This window comes from Papio anubis, chromosome 17, assembly GCF_008728515.1.
Source record: "Papio anubis isolate 15944 chromosome 17, Panubis1.0, whole genome shotgun sequence".
Taxonomy (NCBI): Eukaryota; Metazoa; Chordata; class Mammalia; order Primates; family Cercopithecidae; genus Papio; species Papio anubis.
This window is the reverse complement of record NC_044992.1, coordinates 6937961-6953022: the sequence shown is the minus strand read 5'-3', so window position 1 is coordinate 6953022 and position 15062 is coordinate 6937961. Positions and strand designations below refer to the sequence as shown.

The window sequence follows — 15062 nt, the reverse complement described above, 5'->3', positions numbered from 1 at the left end:
GGTTCCCATACACACACATCTGGTTGTGACCCAAGAGGCCAGATCAGGAGAACTGGAGACTGGGCTTTTTCTCACAGTCTGGAGTAACCAGGCATTAGACATCCCTGCATCTCACCTCCTCCCCAGAGGGTGGCTTCTGAGGCACTCTAAAAAGAACTAAGTTCTCTGGACTCTGTGGAAGCTTTGAAGATACTAAGAATGGGTGACAAGGAATAGTTCCTCTAGACTCTAAAGCATAGCTCTCCAATATAATTTTCTGTGACGATGGCAAGGTCCTCAGTTGGTCCTGTCTGATACAGTAGCCACCAGCCACCTGTGGCTGTTGAGTACTTGAAACATAGATAATGTGGCCGGGCGCGGTGGCTCACACCTGTAATCCCAGCACTTTGGGAGGCCGAGGCGGGCAGATCACTTGAGGTCGGGAGTTCGAGACCAGCCTGGCCAACATGGTGAAACCCCATCTCTACTAAAAATACAAAAATTAGCCGGACGTGGTGGTGCACACATGTAATCCCAGCTACTCAGAGCTGGCAGGAAAATCGCTGCTGAACCTGGGGAGGTGGGAGTTACAGTGAGCAGATCACGCCACTGCACTCCAGTCTGAAATATTGAACTCTGTCTCCAAAAAAAGAAAAAAAAAAGAAATGTAAATTAAAAATTAAGCAATTTAAAATTCTGTTCTGCAGAAACATCTACTTTTTTTTTTTTTTTGAGACAGAAATCTTGCTGTCCTGCGGAAGGCTGGAATGCAATGTGCGATCTCCCGGCTCACCACAACCTCCGCCTCCCAGGTTCAAGCGATTCTCCCTGCCTCAGCCTCCCGAGTAGTTGGGATTACATGCGTGCACCACCACGCCCGGCTAATTTTTGTATTTTTGATAGAGACGGGGTTTCACCATGTTGGCCAAGCTGGTCTCGAACTCCTGACCTTGTGATCTGCCCACCTCGGCCTCCCAAAGTGCTAGGATTACAGGTGTGAGCCACTGCACCAGGCCTAATATATATTTTAATAGCCACATTTGGCTAAAGGCTAGTGTACGGGACAGAGCAGCTCTAGGGCCTTGAGGATAATGGGCTTAGCTTTGCAGCTACGGAGGAGAAACAGGGACCTGTCCTCATCAGCTCTGTGAGTGGCCAGCATCAGGGATGGGCTGGGGTGGATGTCCTCAAACAAACACAGAACATTTCTCTCGCCTCTTTATTCCTGATGCACTTTTGTCCCCTCTTTGTCCAAGGTTCTCATCACATTCTGATATCCCCACTCCTTGATGGTTTCCCCTGAGCTGCTGGGTGCCTCTTGACGAAGGCGCCTAGGAGACAGAGCTTCACACTTGTCATTGCCCACTGCCAACTGTCTCTGACGGGCATCAAAAACCACATGCCCTGCCCGGGTGCCTGGTCCAGGGCAGTGGGACTTCCAGTTGATTTGGGAAGGCATAGACATCTGACGATAGTTCTGGTAGCCTGAAGGAACTGTATCCACAGGGTGGTACACCCTGTGCTGGCTGCCTGCCTGCCGGGAGGATGACTGCAGCTCAATTAATACAGGTACCTCTGAGAAGGTCTGCAGGTCACTGGAGACCACTTGGACCTTGGAAGAGAAGGAGTTCTGATTGAGTTGGACAGGAGCCCAGAGGACGTGCCGCTGTGCGTCCTCCTTCTGAGCAGCCTTCTCGGGCACAAATGACTTCATCGGGGACAGTGTGGACTTTGGGGTCTGAAGTGGGGATAAAAGCTGGACAGAATCAGAACCTAGGGCAGGGCTTGGGTTCTTGTGGAGGCCAGGATCTGGGATGAGGCATGAGTTCTTGTAGGGGCCAGATTCCTGGGTAAGGCCTGAAATCTTGGGGAGGCCAGAGTCTTGGACAAGGGCTGGGTCTTTATGAGGGCCAGGATCTTGATTAATTCCTGGGCACTTGTGGAGATTAGAGTCTTGTCTATGTTCTGAGCTCCTGTAAACTCCAACATCTTGGGGAGGGCTAAATCTTCTTTCATCTTTAGTGGCTTGGGTAAGGCTTGGGAGGTTGGAATCTTGAGTAAGGCCTTTAACTTTGTGGCCACCCCAATCTTGGATAAGTCCTGGATTCTTGTAGTCTCCTGAGTCTTGGGTAAGGCCTGAGCACTTTGGGAGGCCAGAGGTTTGGACAAGGCCTGGGCTCTTGCGGAGACAAGATTCCTGGATAACTCCTGAGCTCTTGTTGACTTCAGAGTCTTGGGCAACATATGGACCCTTCCGTGACCCAGAATCTTCAGTAAGGCCTGGGGTACTACAGACTCCTGAATCTTGGACATTGCTTGTATCCTTGTGACCTCCAGAATCTTTAGAAGAGCCTAGGTTCTTTTGGTGATGAGTTGCTTGGGAGAGATCTTGATTTTTATAGACCACAGTCTCTTGGTTTGGTTCAGAATTCCTATAGACTCCAGAGTCTTGTGTAAAGCCTGAACTCCTCTGAAGATCAGAAGTTTGGGTAAATGGTGTTTTCTTGTGGAGGCCAGGGTGTTGGGTGAGACATGGGCTCCTAAGGACACCCGCTTCTTGAGTCAGACCTGTGTTCTTTTGGGGGTGGGTATCTTGACTAATGCCTGAATTCTTGTGGAGGCCAAAGTCTTGAGAAGGGCTTGGATTCTGGCATAGATAAGAATCTTGGAGAAGGCCTGGGAAATCATGTAGGCCTTGATTTTGAGCAAGACCTGGGTTCTTGTGGAGGCCTGGATCTGGGGTAAGGCTTGGGTTCTTGTGGAGGTCTGGGTTTTGGGCAAGGTCCAGATTCCTGGGAACTCTGGAGTCTTTTGAAGGGCACGGGGTCCTTTGAAGGCCAGAATGTTGGGTAAGGCCTAGACTCTCACGACATTCAGGGCATTGGGGTCGGATCAGGGGTTGGGAAATGGTGGCGAACAGGGAAGGGATGGGGAAGTGGGAAGTGGGGATGGACTGAGGAGACTTGGAGGTTGCAAGAACAGTAGGGGTTTGTATTAAGGTGGAGGGCCTCTGATGGTTGGTGGGTTGAGGAGGAACAAAGGATCTGGGAGGAACGAGAGGCAGGGAAAGAGTGCACGGTGGAGAAAGAGTGCATACTGAGCTCTGGGCAGTGGTTGTAGAATGAAAGCAAGGCTTGACACATGCAGTATCCCGGGAGTAGACAAGGAATTTGGGGTAGACTGGAGCCTGGGAGTCTGTCTTCTTCTCAGAACTGCAAGGATGGAAGCTGCAGTAAGGGGAATTCTTGGTCTGGGGGAACTTATCTTTGGCGTCATCTGAGATCTTCCATTCCATATTCCCTAACTCCAGGTAGCCCAGTATGGATCCTGCAGGAAGCTTGGCACTATCCCCACTGCGTTGCTTTGTTTGCTCAGATATACCAGAACTCCCCAGGTCCTGACCCTCCTGGGGCCTGAAGAGGGTAGCCAAGTCTTTTCTTGAATACTCAGGGTTCTGGGGGCTGGACATATGGAAGAAGTTCTGCTTTGCCCTGCGGGCATCATAGACCACATGGCCAGTGGAGAGGTCATGGCTGAAGGCAGATCGGGGAGAGGGTATAGGCGTTATGATAGGGGCAGAGGTGGTGGCAGGGACAGGATCAGGGACAGGAGTGGTAGTCAGGGCCATGACCAGTGCTGGGGCAGGGGCGGGGGCAGAGGCTGGGACAGGGGCTGGTGTAGGAGCTAGGACAGGAGTACTGTGTGGGGCAAGAGTTCTGGGAGGAGCTGGGGCAGAGGTTGGGACAGGAACCGAGCTACAGACTAGATGAGAGTGGTCTGGGATATACGCTGGGGCATGGGCTGAGGTGTACTCAGGGGCATGGGCCTGGGGGTGGGCTGGGGCAGGCATAGGAGCCTGGGCTGGGTTGTGGGCTGGGGCAAGGGATGAGGTGTGCTCAAGGGCATGGGCCTGGGGGTGGGCTGGGGCAGGCATAGGAGCCTGGGCTGGGGCATGGGCTGAGGTGTGTTCAGGGCTGTGGGCCTGGGAGTGAGTATGCTCAGGGGTGTGGAGCGGAGCGTGGGTTTGGGCCTGGGCTGATGTATGGGCTTCAGTGTGAGCTGAGGCCTGGGCTGGGGTAGGGGCCGAGGTGTGGGCTTGGATGTGGGCTGGAGTCTGAGCTGGGGTAGGGGCCGAGGCGTGGGCTTGGATGTGGGCTGGAGTCTGAGCTGGGGTAGGGGCGGAGGTGTGGGCTTGGGCCTGGGCTGAGGTGTCCTGGGCCTGGGAGTGGGTGCCCTCGGGGGTGCAGGCTTTGGAGTGGGTCCAGGAGTGGGCAGGGGTGTGCACAGAGGTGTGGGCCGTGGCATGGATCCAGGAGTGGGTGAGGGTGTGCACAGGAGTGTGGGTTGGGGAGTGGACCTGGGCCTGAGGTGGAGCCTGGGCGGGGGCACAGTCTGGGGTCTTAGTCTGGCTCTCTTGGGGCAGGCGGCATGGACCCATGTCCAACTTGCTCATCTTTGGGAACTGGGAAGATGTCTCTGGCGTGGAGAGCAAGGAGGCTTGAGCCTTTAAGGCTGTGACCTGAGGGGCCTCCCCCACTCCCATCATCTCCTCCTTGTACAGTCCCCATGGAGACTCCCTGGGAACCCTGGCACGTCCACATTTAGGTGGCATCCAGCAGCATGCAGAAACCTTCTCATCATTCGTGTCTGGTATCCAGGAGTCAAGACGGTTAACGTGCCTGGGCAGGAAGCCTGGGCGATGATGGATGCGGGAAGAGACTTTTGAGCACAGGTTCTTGGGATCCACGGAGGAGCGAATACATATGGGATGGCTGCCGCTGCGTTGCTTGTCTGCAGGGAGAGGTAGGATGGGACAATGCTCTGGTTCCCTAGGGACTGAGAACTGGGCCAGGGATAGGAGAAAGGGGACAGGCCCATATCCCTGGGAGCCCACACAGGGGCCCACTCACCTTTGGGAAAAAAATGATGGAACAGAATCCGCAAGGAGCTCTTCAGATGCTTCCAGAGCTGAGGAGAGCGGGAGGGCGGGTGAGTCCGGAAGCAGAGTGAGCCCCTAAGTCCAACTCTTGTCTGGCCACACCCCAACAGCCCTCCCACCTCAGCCCCTTCAAGACCCCAGGGCTCCCCCAACCCTGCTACCCAGATCCTGCCCTGACCAGAGTCACCACATTGATCCACACGTTGAGCAAGATGAAGCTGCCCAGAAGAAGAAGAATCGAGTCTCCTAAGTCTTGGCACTTCCTGGGGTTGTTGCCAGAGCACACCTGGGCCCCATGATAGGCTCGCTCACCCATGGCCTGGGGTCCCAGGACTGCCTGGGCCCCCGGTCCTCACACAGTCACTAGGAGGAAGACTCCTGTTGTTGGGGAGGGGGTGGACTGAGTCATAATGAGGCGGGTGGTCAGGATCACAATGAGGAAGGTCGAGGAAGAGGAGGGCCCAGGGTGGAACTCTCTGGTAACCAGGTTTGGGTAACCAGGTATGGACAGTCAAACAGGGTCTGGAGGCCAGTGACCCTCTCCTGTTTCTCCATCGTTCCCTACTGCTGGGTGACTCACTCACTCACTCACTCATTCCATCACTCCCTCCCTCCCTCCCTCCCTTCCTTTCTTTTTTTTTTTTTTTTGAGATGGAGTCTCGATCTGTCGTCCAGGCTGGAGTGCAGTGGTGCGATTTCGGCTCACTGCAATCTCCACTTTCCAGGTTCAAGCGATTCTCTGGCTCAGCCTCCTGAGTGGCTATAGCTGGGACTACAGGCATGCACCCCGACATCCGGCTAATTTTTGTATTTTTCGTAGAGATGGGGTTTCTTTCTTTCTTTTTTTTTTTTTGAGGTGGAGTCTCACTCTGTCACCCAGGCTGGAGTGCAGTGGCGTGATCTCGGCTCACTGCAAGCTCCACCTCCTGGGTTGATGTCATTCTCCTGCCTCAGCCTCCTGAGTAGCTGTGACTACAGGCGCCCGCCACCACGCCTGGCTAATTTTTTTGTATTTTTTAGTAGAGACGGGGTTTCACTGTGTTAGCCAGGATGGTCTCGATCTCCTGACCTCGTGATCTGCCCGCCTCGGCCTCCCAGAGTGCTGGGATTACAAGCGTGAGTCACTGCGCCTGGCCGAGATGGGGTTTCTTTCTTTTTTTTTGAAATGGATTCTCTCTCTGTCACCCAGGTTGGAGTGCAGTGGTGTGATCTCAGTTCACTGCAACCTCTGCCTCCTGGGCAAGCGATTCTCTTGCCTCAGCCTCCCGAGTAGCTGTGACTACAGGTGCGTGCCACCACACTAGGCTAATTTTTTGTATTTTTTTAGTAGAGATGGGGTTTCACCGTGTTAGCCAGGATGGTCTCAATCTCCTGACCTCATAATTTGCCCGTCTCAGCCTCCCAAAGTGCTGGGATTATAGGCATGCACCACTGCACCCAACCAAGATGGGCTTTCATCATGTTGGCCAGGCTGGTCCCGAACTCCTGGCCTCAAGTGATCTGCCTCCTCGGCCTTCCAAAGTGCTGTACAGGTGTGAGCCATTGTGCCCGGCCACTCCTGCAGTTTCATTTCAGAATCCTGAACCCTTCACCCCTTGACTACACCAGAGACTGGGAAGACCTCTGCCTCAGAGCCCTGGGGGAGGCCTGGCTGGAATCCAGAGCCTCGGCCTGGTCCTGTACTATGAGCTAAGTAAATTCCAAAGAGCCCCACTTGAGACACTGACTTCAGAATCCAGACCTGATCCTTTCTGGGAACAGGGAGAATAGAGAGCCCGGGTGGTTGTCGTCAGCCAGTGCAGGATCTATGTAGTGCATGGTGCGGACCAGGAGGGCCTGCTGGCAGCCGCATGGCCACTAAACCAAGGGGTGCCTCCCACCAAGAAGGGGACACTGGTTTCTCATTTCAGGAAGCCAAGGGCAGGGATCCAGGCTGGCCGAAGGAGTGGCACTCCTACGCAACAGACCACCACAGTGTTTCTTGGACTCTGTTTCCCTTTATTCTTCTCTCTCCATGCCCTGCCCCGCGCCCCATATGCCCCTCTGGTCAGTTGAGTTTCCCGGTCTGGCTCCTGTGCAGAGAGGGCCTTGAGGAGGTGGTGGAAGCCGGCGGCAGTGAGCTGGACCTGGCTCCGCTCTCCTGCACCTGCCGCTTCAGCTCCAGGCTGTCGTACACCTGATAGTTGGCATTGCCCCCTGGATTCCGGCTGAGTGGGACGAACATGGTCGGGGGTGGGGCAGGATCTGCAACCTGGACTTTGGGCCGGGGCTTGGAGGAATGGGGAACCCGTACTGAGCCTGGGGCTGGGGTCCGTTGGTGGGAGGCCTCACCCAACACCGTGAGGGAGGCAGAGGTAGTCAGAGGACGCCGGGCGGGCAGAGCCTCAGCCCAGTCGGCTGCCCAGCGCTGCACTTCATGGGGGTCCCGGGAGCTGTAGCCCAAGGGTTCCGTGGATGGCTGGGGGCTGCGGTGGGACTGGCCGTGAGTGTGACCAAGCAGACTCCGCCGGTGGGACTGTGGGGAGTGGTGCTCCCGGCAGCCCTGGGCCTCGGGCCGGGCGTTCCGGGACACCAAGTTAGGGGGGCGCTCAAAGCCCTCCATGCCACGCCGCCGCTGATCCCAGGAGTCATACAGTGTCCAGCCCACTGAGGGGTAAGGGCTGTGCCCCCTGGGGACCCAAGCGGGGTTAGGGGGCAGCCGGCGGGGAGGTGGTGGAGACGAGACCCACTGCTCAGCCTCCACATTGCCCCACAGTCGGGACTGGGAACCGTGGGGCCCATAGGACTGCAGCCTCAGCTCAGACTTGGCCTCTACACGCTTGGGCATGCAGCGCAGCTCAGGTGACAGGTAGAGAGAGGGTGGTGGCAGACTGGCCAGGATACCACCCTGGTGGCCCCACAGTCCCACATTGGAGGGCAGACCGGCTCTCTGATAAAACCCACCCCAGCCGCGACGTGGGTACTTGGGATGCGGGAAGGGCAGGTTGTCTTGCTCCTCCAGGTAGGACTCCAGGTCCTCCTGATCAAAGAAGGGCACTCGGCGTCGTGGTGACATCTTTTGGCTGCGATGTGGGTGATGGAAGACTGAGCGGCTATGGGGGATTTGTCTGTAGTTCTGCGACTGCTGCTGGTGGTTGCAGCAGCGACAGCGACCATGGCGGGCGTGGGGGCGGCGGCGGCGGCGGCGGCGATGATGAAGACAGCAAAGACTGCTGCTGTGATGGCTGGAGAAACGGTGGCAGGAGAAAGAGGAGTACCGTGTGGGTCGGGCCATCTTCACCTGCACAGGGTCCACGATGCAGTGGATGTGGACGTCCTGAGCCTTGTCTGGGGGACCACTGGGGGGACTTTCGCTGGCCTGAATTTCATCTGGGGAAGGCAAGAATCTATGAAGTCAGGGCAATTGTCAGAAGAGCTCAATGTTGGGAACACTGGGGCCTGGGTTTCTAGGGCCATTGTCAGGGTCGGGGATGGGGGTCCGCTACCTCTCCAGCAGCCACACTTACTTTTCCGAGTAGTCCAATCAATCATCTTGTCTAAGGCGTTCTGGAGTCCATGCCACATCTGGGGCAGAGTGGCAGAGAGTGAAGGCCAGGCCCTCCACGCCCAGCACCACCACCCGTGCCCCTGCCCCAGTCTAGACCGCACCTGCAGGTGGAGATGTAGGCTGCAGCTGGCTCCCACCCTCAGCCCTCTTCACCCCCAGAGATGGTCCACAATCATCACTGACCATAGTTGTCACGTTGATGCCAATGTTGACAAGAACGATGAGGCCCAGCAGCAGGAATAAGATGTCCTCGGCATCGTGGGGGCTTTCTTGGTGTTGATTGCAACATCCCAGGGTGTTATGCCATAGCTGGTTTTCCATGGAGGGGGGGGTCCTAGGGCCACCTGGGCCACCCCCCTCCACCCCCACCCCTGGCCCCAACCCACACTGCACTCGTGCCAATCCCCGGAGATCACTACAAGCTGGTAAGGGAGCCAGGTCACAATGAGGCGAGCTAGCGAGAGTCACAATGTAGAGGTGGCAGCTTTTATCCATTCTGCTGGTCCCTTCTACCACCATCTCCAGCCGTGGCTCCTACTTGGTAGAGCCCGGTCCCCAGATATCCCAGATCTTAGTCTGTTCCTCTGTCTCCATGAGGCTTGCTTAACCCCACACCTGGTTCCTGAGCTGAAGACAAGGTAGTTAGAGAATGACAGTCATCACAGGGGTTGAAGCATGCATAAGATATGTCCTGTTTCATTGTTCTTTTGAGACATTATGGCAACTTACATAGCCTGTTGGTGTGCCTTCCCCCATGGTTACTTTGGGGCCAGCAGCTAGGGTGACTAGATGGGCGGGTGACACTAAGAGTCCCCTCAGGCATCACCCTGCTGTACTAGTCCCTCCCTACTCTGTCCATTTCCCTGTCAAAATTCCTCTAGCTCCCATCTCTGCCCCACTCTTCCTGGCCAGAGACTCCAGCCCTAGGTGTTGGTGGTCCGTGAGCCCACCAGCCCCTTCGTCACACTGACGTCTGCCTCACTGAGGTTGCCGCCTCTGCCAGGAACCAACCCCAGCCGTGATTTCTCCATCCTAACCACCTGCACTCCCACCAACCCACCCCTACATGGTGAAAAATAGTTAAGCTACTACCTTAGGAAAGCCCGGGCTGGGCACAGTGGCTCATGCCTGTAATCCCAGCACTTTGGGAGGCCGAGGCGGGTGGATCACCTGAGGTCAGGAGTTCCAAACTGGCCAACATAGTGAAACCCCGTCTCTATTAAAAACACAAAAATTAGCTGGGCGTGGTGGTGCATGTCTGTAGTCCCAGCTACTCGGGAGGCTGAGGCAGGAGAATCACTTGAACCCAGGAGGTGGAGGCTGCAGCAAACTGAGATCTCGCCATTGCACTCCAGCCTGGGTGGCACATCGAAACTCTGTCTCCCGAAAGAAAGAAAGAAAGAAAGAAAGAGAGAGAGAGAGAGAGAGAGAAAACCCGCCGTGGCTCACGCCTGTAATCCCAGGCAGGTGGATCACCTGAGGTCAGGAGTTGGAGACCAGCCTGGCCAACATGGAGAAACCTCTACTAAAAATACAAAAATTAGCTGGGCGTGGTGACGGGTGCCTGTAATCCCAGCTACTTGGGAGGCTGAGTCAGGAGAATCACTTGAACCTGGGAGATGGAGGTTGCAGTGAGCTGAGATTGTGCCATTGCACTCCAGCCTGGGTGACAGAGCTTGACAGTCTCAAAACAAACAAACAACCCAACAACAACAACAACAAAAAACACATGCAATAAACAAAGCACAAAATAGATGTAATTGTTAATATGCCAAAAAGAGTGTTTGACTTAAAACAGGTGCATCACTGGGGTCTGTGGCACCCTGGAGACTGCAAGCCATTTGTTCACACAGTGAACCACTCAGCAGAAAGAAAGGCCAGTAAGCATTTCCCATCTAGCCTCCAAACACATAGTAGATGTTCAATATATATCCACTGAATGCAATCCATTGAAAATGATCAGTAACATTAGTTGAATGAGAGAAGCAGGGCTATTTGCAAACGGTCCATCTGCTCACATTCCAGGAATCTGTCTAGAGTGGAAGGTGAAGTCCAGTTCCCTCAGCCCGGGCTCATGCACCTGGTTGCTTGTTCCCAAGTGGTGTGTGTGTGCATGTGCTTGTGATCCCAGTTGTCTAGGAGAAGGGCAGGGCCTGAGTTTGAGTTTCTGAGTTCACATGGCGAACTGGGGAAGGTGGGAGATTCTGGTGGGTCACGCTGGCTCTGCAGCAATGGGATGGAGCATCTGAAGCCATGAGCTTGATCCTCAGTGTCTGTGTAACCATGTGCAAGACGCTTAGCTTCTTTGAACTTAGTCTCCTCACTGGTGACATAGTGAATTAATCAAAGGAGTGAGGTCACAGAGGGCTGTGATGTTACAGTGAGGTACCTCTTGAGGGAGTCCCCAATACTTCTTTTATTATTTTGAGATGGAGTCTTGCTCTGTCACTCAGGTTGGAGTGCAGTGGTGCCATCTCAGCTCACTGCAAGCTCCACCTCCCGGGTTCACGCCATTCTCTTGCCTCAGCCTCCCTAGTAGCTGGGACTACAGGCGCCTGCCACTGTGCCCGGCTAATTTTTTTTTTTTTTGTATTCTTTAGTAGAGACAGGGTTTCACCATGTTAGCCAGGATGGTCTTGATCTCCAGACCTCATGATCCACCTGCCTCGGCTTCCCAAAGTGCTGGGATTACAGGCGTTAGCCACCGCGCCCAGCCAAGGGGCCTCCCAATATTTCATCCTCTGCTCCAGTCCTTCTTGAGTATAGGATCTTCAGGGTGAACAGGGAACTGTGAGGGACTAGATGCCCTCTCAGCCATCCCTCCCTAAATAAATAGGGCTTACGTGGGAACCAGGCCTCACCTGTGGCTGCAGCCTAACCCTGGGCTCTGGCAGGCACCAGCCTTCTAAGGAGCTAGGGCCATGGAGATGGAGATCTCTCCTGTAGTGCAGGACTGCACTACAGGACCTGGAGTAGAATTTAGGGGCTTCTCCGTGCACTAAAGAAAACAAGGTATTAACGGGCGCGGTGGCTCAAGCCTGTAATCCCAGCACTTTGGGAGGCCGAGACGGATGGATCACGAGGTCAGGAGATCGAGACCATCCTGGCTAACACGGTGAAACCCCGTCTCTACTAAAAAATACAAAAAACTAGCCGGGCAAGGTGGCGGGCGCCTGTAGTCCCAGCTACTCGGGAGGCTGAGGCAGGAGAATGGCGTGAACCCGGGAGGCGGAGCTTGCAGTGAGCTGAGATCCGGCCACTGCACTCCAGCCTGGGTGACAGAGCGAGACTCCGTCTCAAAAAAAAAAAAAAAAAAAAAAAAAAGAAAACAAGGTATTAACGGGGCATGGTGGTGCCTGTTGTCCCAGCTACTCAGGAGGCTGAGGCAGGAAGATTGCTTGAACTCAGGAGGTTGAGTCTCCAGTGAGCCATGATTGCACCACAGCCTGGGTGACAGATCAAGACCCTGTCTCAGAAGAGGGTAGGAAACAGGCCCGGCACAGTGGCTCACACCTGTAATCCCAGCACTTTCAGAGGTTGAGGTAGGCGGATCAATTGAGCCCACGAGTTTGAGACCAGCCTAGGCAAAGTAGTGAAACCCAATCTCTACAAAAACTAGTGGCGCAGCCAGGGAGGGGTGGCCTACACCTATTATCCCAGTGCTTTGGGAGGCCGAGGAAGGCAGATCACCTGAGGTCAGGAGTTCAAGACCAGCCTGGCCAGCACATGACGAAACCCCATCTGCACTAAAAATACAAAAATTAACCGGTCGTGGTGGTTCACTCCTGTATTCCTAGCTACTTGGGAGGCTGAAGGCAGGGGAATTGGTTGAACCTGGGAGGCAGAGGTTGCAGTGAGCCAAGATTATGTCATTGCAGTCCAGCCTGGGTGACAAGAATAGGACTCTGTCTTAAAAACAAAAACAACCACACACACACAAAAAAACCAACCAAACAAAAAACAACAACAAAAACAAACAACTAGTGGCCCATGCCTGTAGTTCTAGCTACTCAGGAGGCTGAGGTGGGAGGCAGTTGGGACTGCAGTGAGCTGTGATTGCACCACTGCACTCCAGCCTGGGCAACAGAGCAAGACCCTGTCTCAGAAAAAAAAAAAAAAAAAAAAGAAAGAAAAGGAAAGAAAACAAGGTAGAGGCAGGTGACAGCCTTGGAACCCAGAGGGCCTGGGAAAGGCTGAGGACAGGGATAGGCCTTTGAGGCAAAAGGTTGATGAGGGTCCTCAGGGCTCAGGGCCCTGTGGCCAGGGACAGCATTCTCTTCACAGCCACAGCTTCTAGGTGTTGTGTGGGCCCTGGCACCCCAACACCACCACAGATCACCTCCTCTCTCCTTTTTATTTTTTTCCAGTCACCTCCCAGTCAGGGAACGGTACACCCAATTCTTGCTTGTCCCCTCGGCAGTGCTGGATCCGGAGGCCAGAGGGTAGCAGCGGGACAGGGCCTCCACCTCCCGGGTCAGTTCCCGTAGCCGCCGCCTCACGTCCCGGGCATCATACACTATTCGGCCTGAGGAGCGGCACCGAGAAAATTCAGGGACGACTGCTGGGCCCAGGATGGGAGCTGGGACAGGCTGGTACTGAGCCGCCTCTGCCTCTGGCACCGCCCCCTCCCCACTGTTCTTGTGGCTAGGAGCCTCAGGGCTGGGAGGTGGTGGGTTCACAGAATACACATAGGCCCTTAGGCCCAGCTCGGACCGCATGTCTGTTTTGAGGGGCCTTTCCTCTATGGTAGGCTGGAAGCGGATGGTCTGGGGAGGGGGCTCCTGGGGGTCCTGAGTCCAGGGAACCCAGGTCCCCTGAGTGCGTTGGAAGCCTTCCCAGTCCTCAGGGCCATCCCAGTGGTAGGAGCAGATGGCTGGGTACTGATAGGGCTTCTCATCATCAGTGTCAGGAGCCCAAGCTACTGGGCAGTGAGCACAGTGTGTGGGAGAGCCTCGACGGCGATGGCGGCGAGCTGGGGGTGGGGTCACAGTCATCTTCACAGGGTCCATGGTGCACCGAAGATGGACTGCAGGGGAACTCTGCTTCTTAGAGGGCTGGGTCTGCTTTCCGAGTGAGGATGACTTAGGAGCGTCTGTGGATGGGGAGAGGTGAGACTAGTGGGGAGGCCAGCTCCTACAGGCATGGAGAGGCAGGGCCCAGAGAGGGCAGTCGCACAGCTATGGTGTCCGAGAGGGGCGAGCAAGAAGGGAAGGGCCTAATTTAGGGCTGAGGCTAGAGCGCCTGATTTCTGCCCCTCCTGTGCCCCAGTCCCCACACCTGCTTACCTTTCTCACAAATGGTATCATGGAACACTTGGTATAAGACGCCACGGAATCGGCTCCAGAGCTAGGTGGGGGAAGACACAGTGATCCCAGGCAGGCCCTGGCCGGCAGGCCTGCCCCCACCATCCCACCAGCTCCCTCCCACCCGGCCCCACCCTGACCAGGGTCACTATATTGATGCTAATGTTAATGCAGATGATGAGGCCCAGCAGCAACAGGACAGAGTTGCCCAGGTCCTGGCAGCTGTTGGTGTTGCAGTTGTGATACGAGGCCCAGTCGGGCCTCGGCCGCTCAGCCATGGCCATGGGGTCCCTAGGACCACCAGGGCCCTTACGCCCCCAGCCCACTGTGCCCACAGTGTCCACTGACTGCCTGCCTGTCCCTGAGGGTCTTGGGAGTGAACGGGTCACAATGGTGCCAGGCCACTCCCCTACAGTGTGCCAAGGGACTACCCTGAGTCCTGGACCTGTGGCTGACCCTCTTGCCTGAGCCCAGGCCTTGGCAGAGAACATGCCTCTCACCTCACATGCCTCTGCTGAGTTAGCTGCCTACACCAGCCCACTGGGCCTCCGGCCTGTTTGACATCTGTCCCCATCAGCCCTTGTCCTTCCATTACAGAACGACATCAGGCTCCAGTCTCGGCATAGACACGGGTCCTGATGTTCACTTGCCAGACATATTACCGTGGCAACCAGACCCCAGCACCCACTCCCCCTTCCTCTCAGACCTCAGAGCTGGTCACTGAAAAGAAGGGCTGGGGGTCAGGACCCCTCCTCCCTCGTCATTTCCCCAGGGCTTGTTTCTTCAGAGACTGCCCTCCCCACAACAGAGCAGGCACAACCAACAGTTAAACTTTTATATTTACAATATTCTCTTCATCTTTTGCCAGGTTTAAAAATGTGTACAGAGCCGCAAAGGGTTGGGGTAGGGATAAGGGATTGTCGGGATTGTTTTGGGGAGAGGAGCTGGGCATTGGAGTCCGTGGCTGAATCATGGGGTCCCCCAGCCCCCCTCCCATGCCCCAATTTGGGGGGCATCTGTCTACAGGGTTCAGGGCCCAGGTCTCTAGCATTTGGAGGGCATGGCTGTTTGGAGAGGAGCTAGACCAGGCAGGGGAAAGGATCAGAAAAGAACTAATTTTCCATGGATGGAGGTAGGAGGAGAAGGGATAGTCAGGAGGCAAAGTTCTGGGGACTCAAGACCAGGGATTCTGGATTTGGGTGTCAGTGGAAGACAGCACCCCAGCCCCTATTCAAGTTTGGCACTAACATCCCACAAAATGCCAGCAGATGAGGACTCTCCCCTCGTCCACTGT

General features: G+C 55.4%; 3 protein-coding genes across 4 annotated transcripts; all 3 read right to left on the bottom strand.

Moving 5' to 3' along the window:
* Positions 1-1184: 1184 nt before the first annotated feature.
* SPEM3 (SPEM family member 3) lies at positions 1185-5321 on the bottom strand. Its single transcript, XM_017950310.3, is given in 4 exon segments — positions 1185-1278; positions 1280-4770; positions 4890-4947; positions 5097-5321. Coding segments are annotated over 4 exon segments (3723 nt in total). The 5' UTR covers positions 5235-5321; the 3' UTR covers positions 1185-1242.
* A 1574-nt stretch (positions 5322-6895) lies between these two features.
* SPEM2 (SPEM family member 2) lies at positions 6896-9092 on the bottom strand. Of its 2 annotated transcripts, none has more exons than XM_003912256.5 (3): positions 8649-9092; positions 8425-8482; positions 6896-8287 (listed from the first exon to the last, which is right to left on the bottom strand). In XM_003912256.5, the coding sequence occupies exons 1-3, from the start codon at positions 8982-8984 to the stop codon at positions 6966-6968; spliced, it is 1716 nt and encodes a 571-aa protein (XP_003912305.4). In that variant the 5' UTR covers positions 8985-9092; the 3' UTR covers positions 6896-6965. The 2 variants fall into 2 exon arrangements, with proteins under 2 accessions (XP_003912305.4, XP_009187816.3); XM_009189552.3 differs by having other exon boundaries at positions 8567-8657.
* A 3708-nt stretch (positions 9093-12800) lies between these two features.
* SPEM1 (spermatid maturation 1) lies at positions 12801-14128 on the bottom strand. Its single transcript, XM_003912257.4, has 3 exons — positions 13909-14128; positions 13751-13811; positions 12801-13557 (listed from the first exon to the last, which is right to left on the bottom strand). The coding sequence occupies exons 1-3, from the start codon at positions 14050-14052 to the stop codon at positions 12833-12835; spliced, it is 930 nt and encodes a 309-aa protein (XP_003912306.1). The 5' UTR covers positions 14053-14128; the 3' UTR covers positions 12801-12832.
* Positions 14129-15062: the final 934 nt, after the last annotated feature.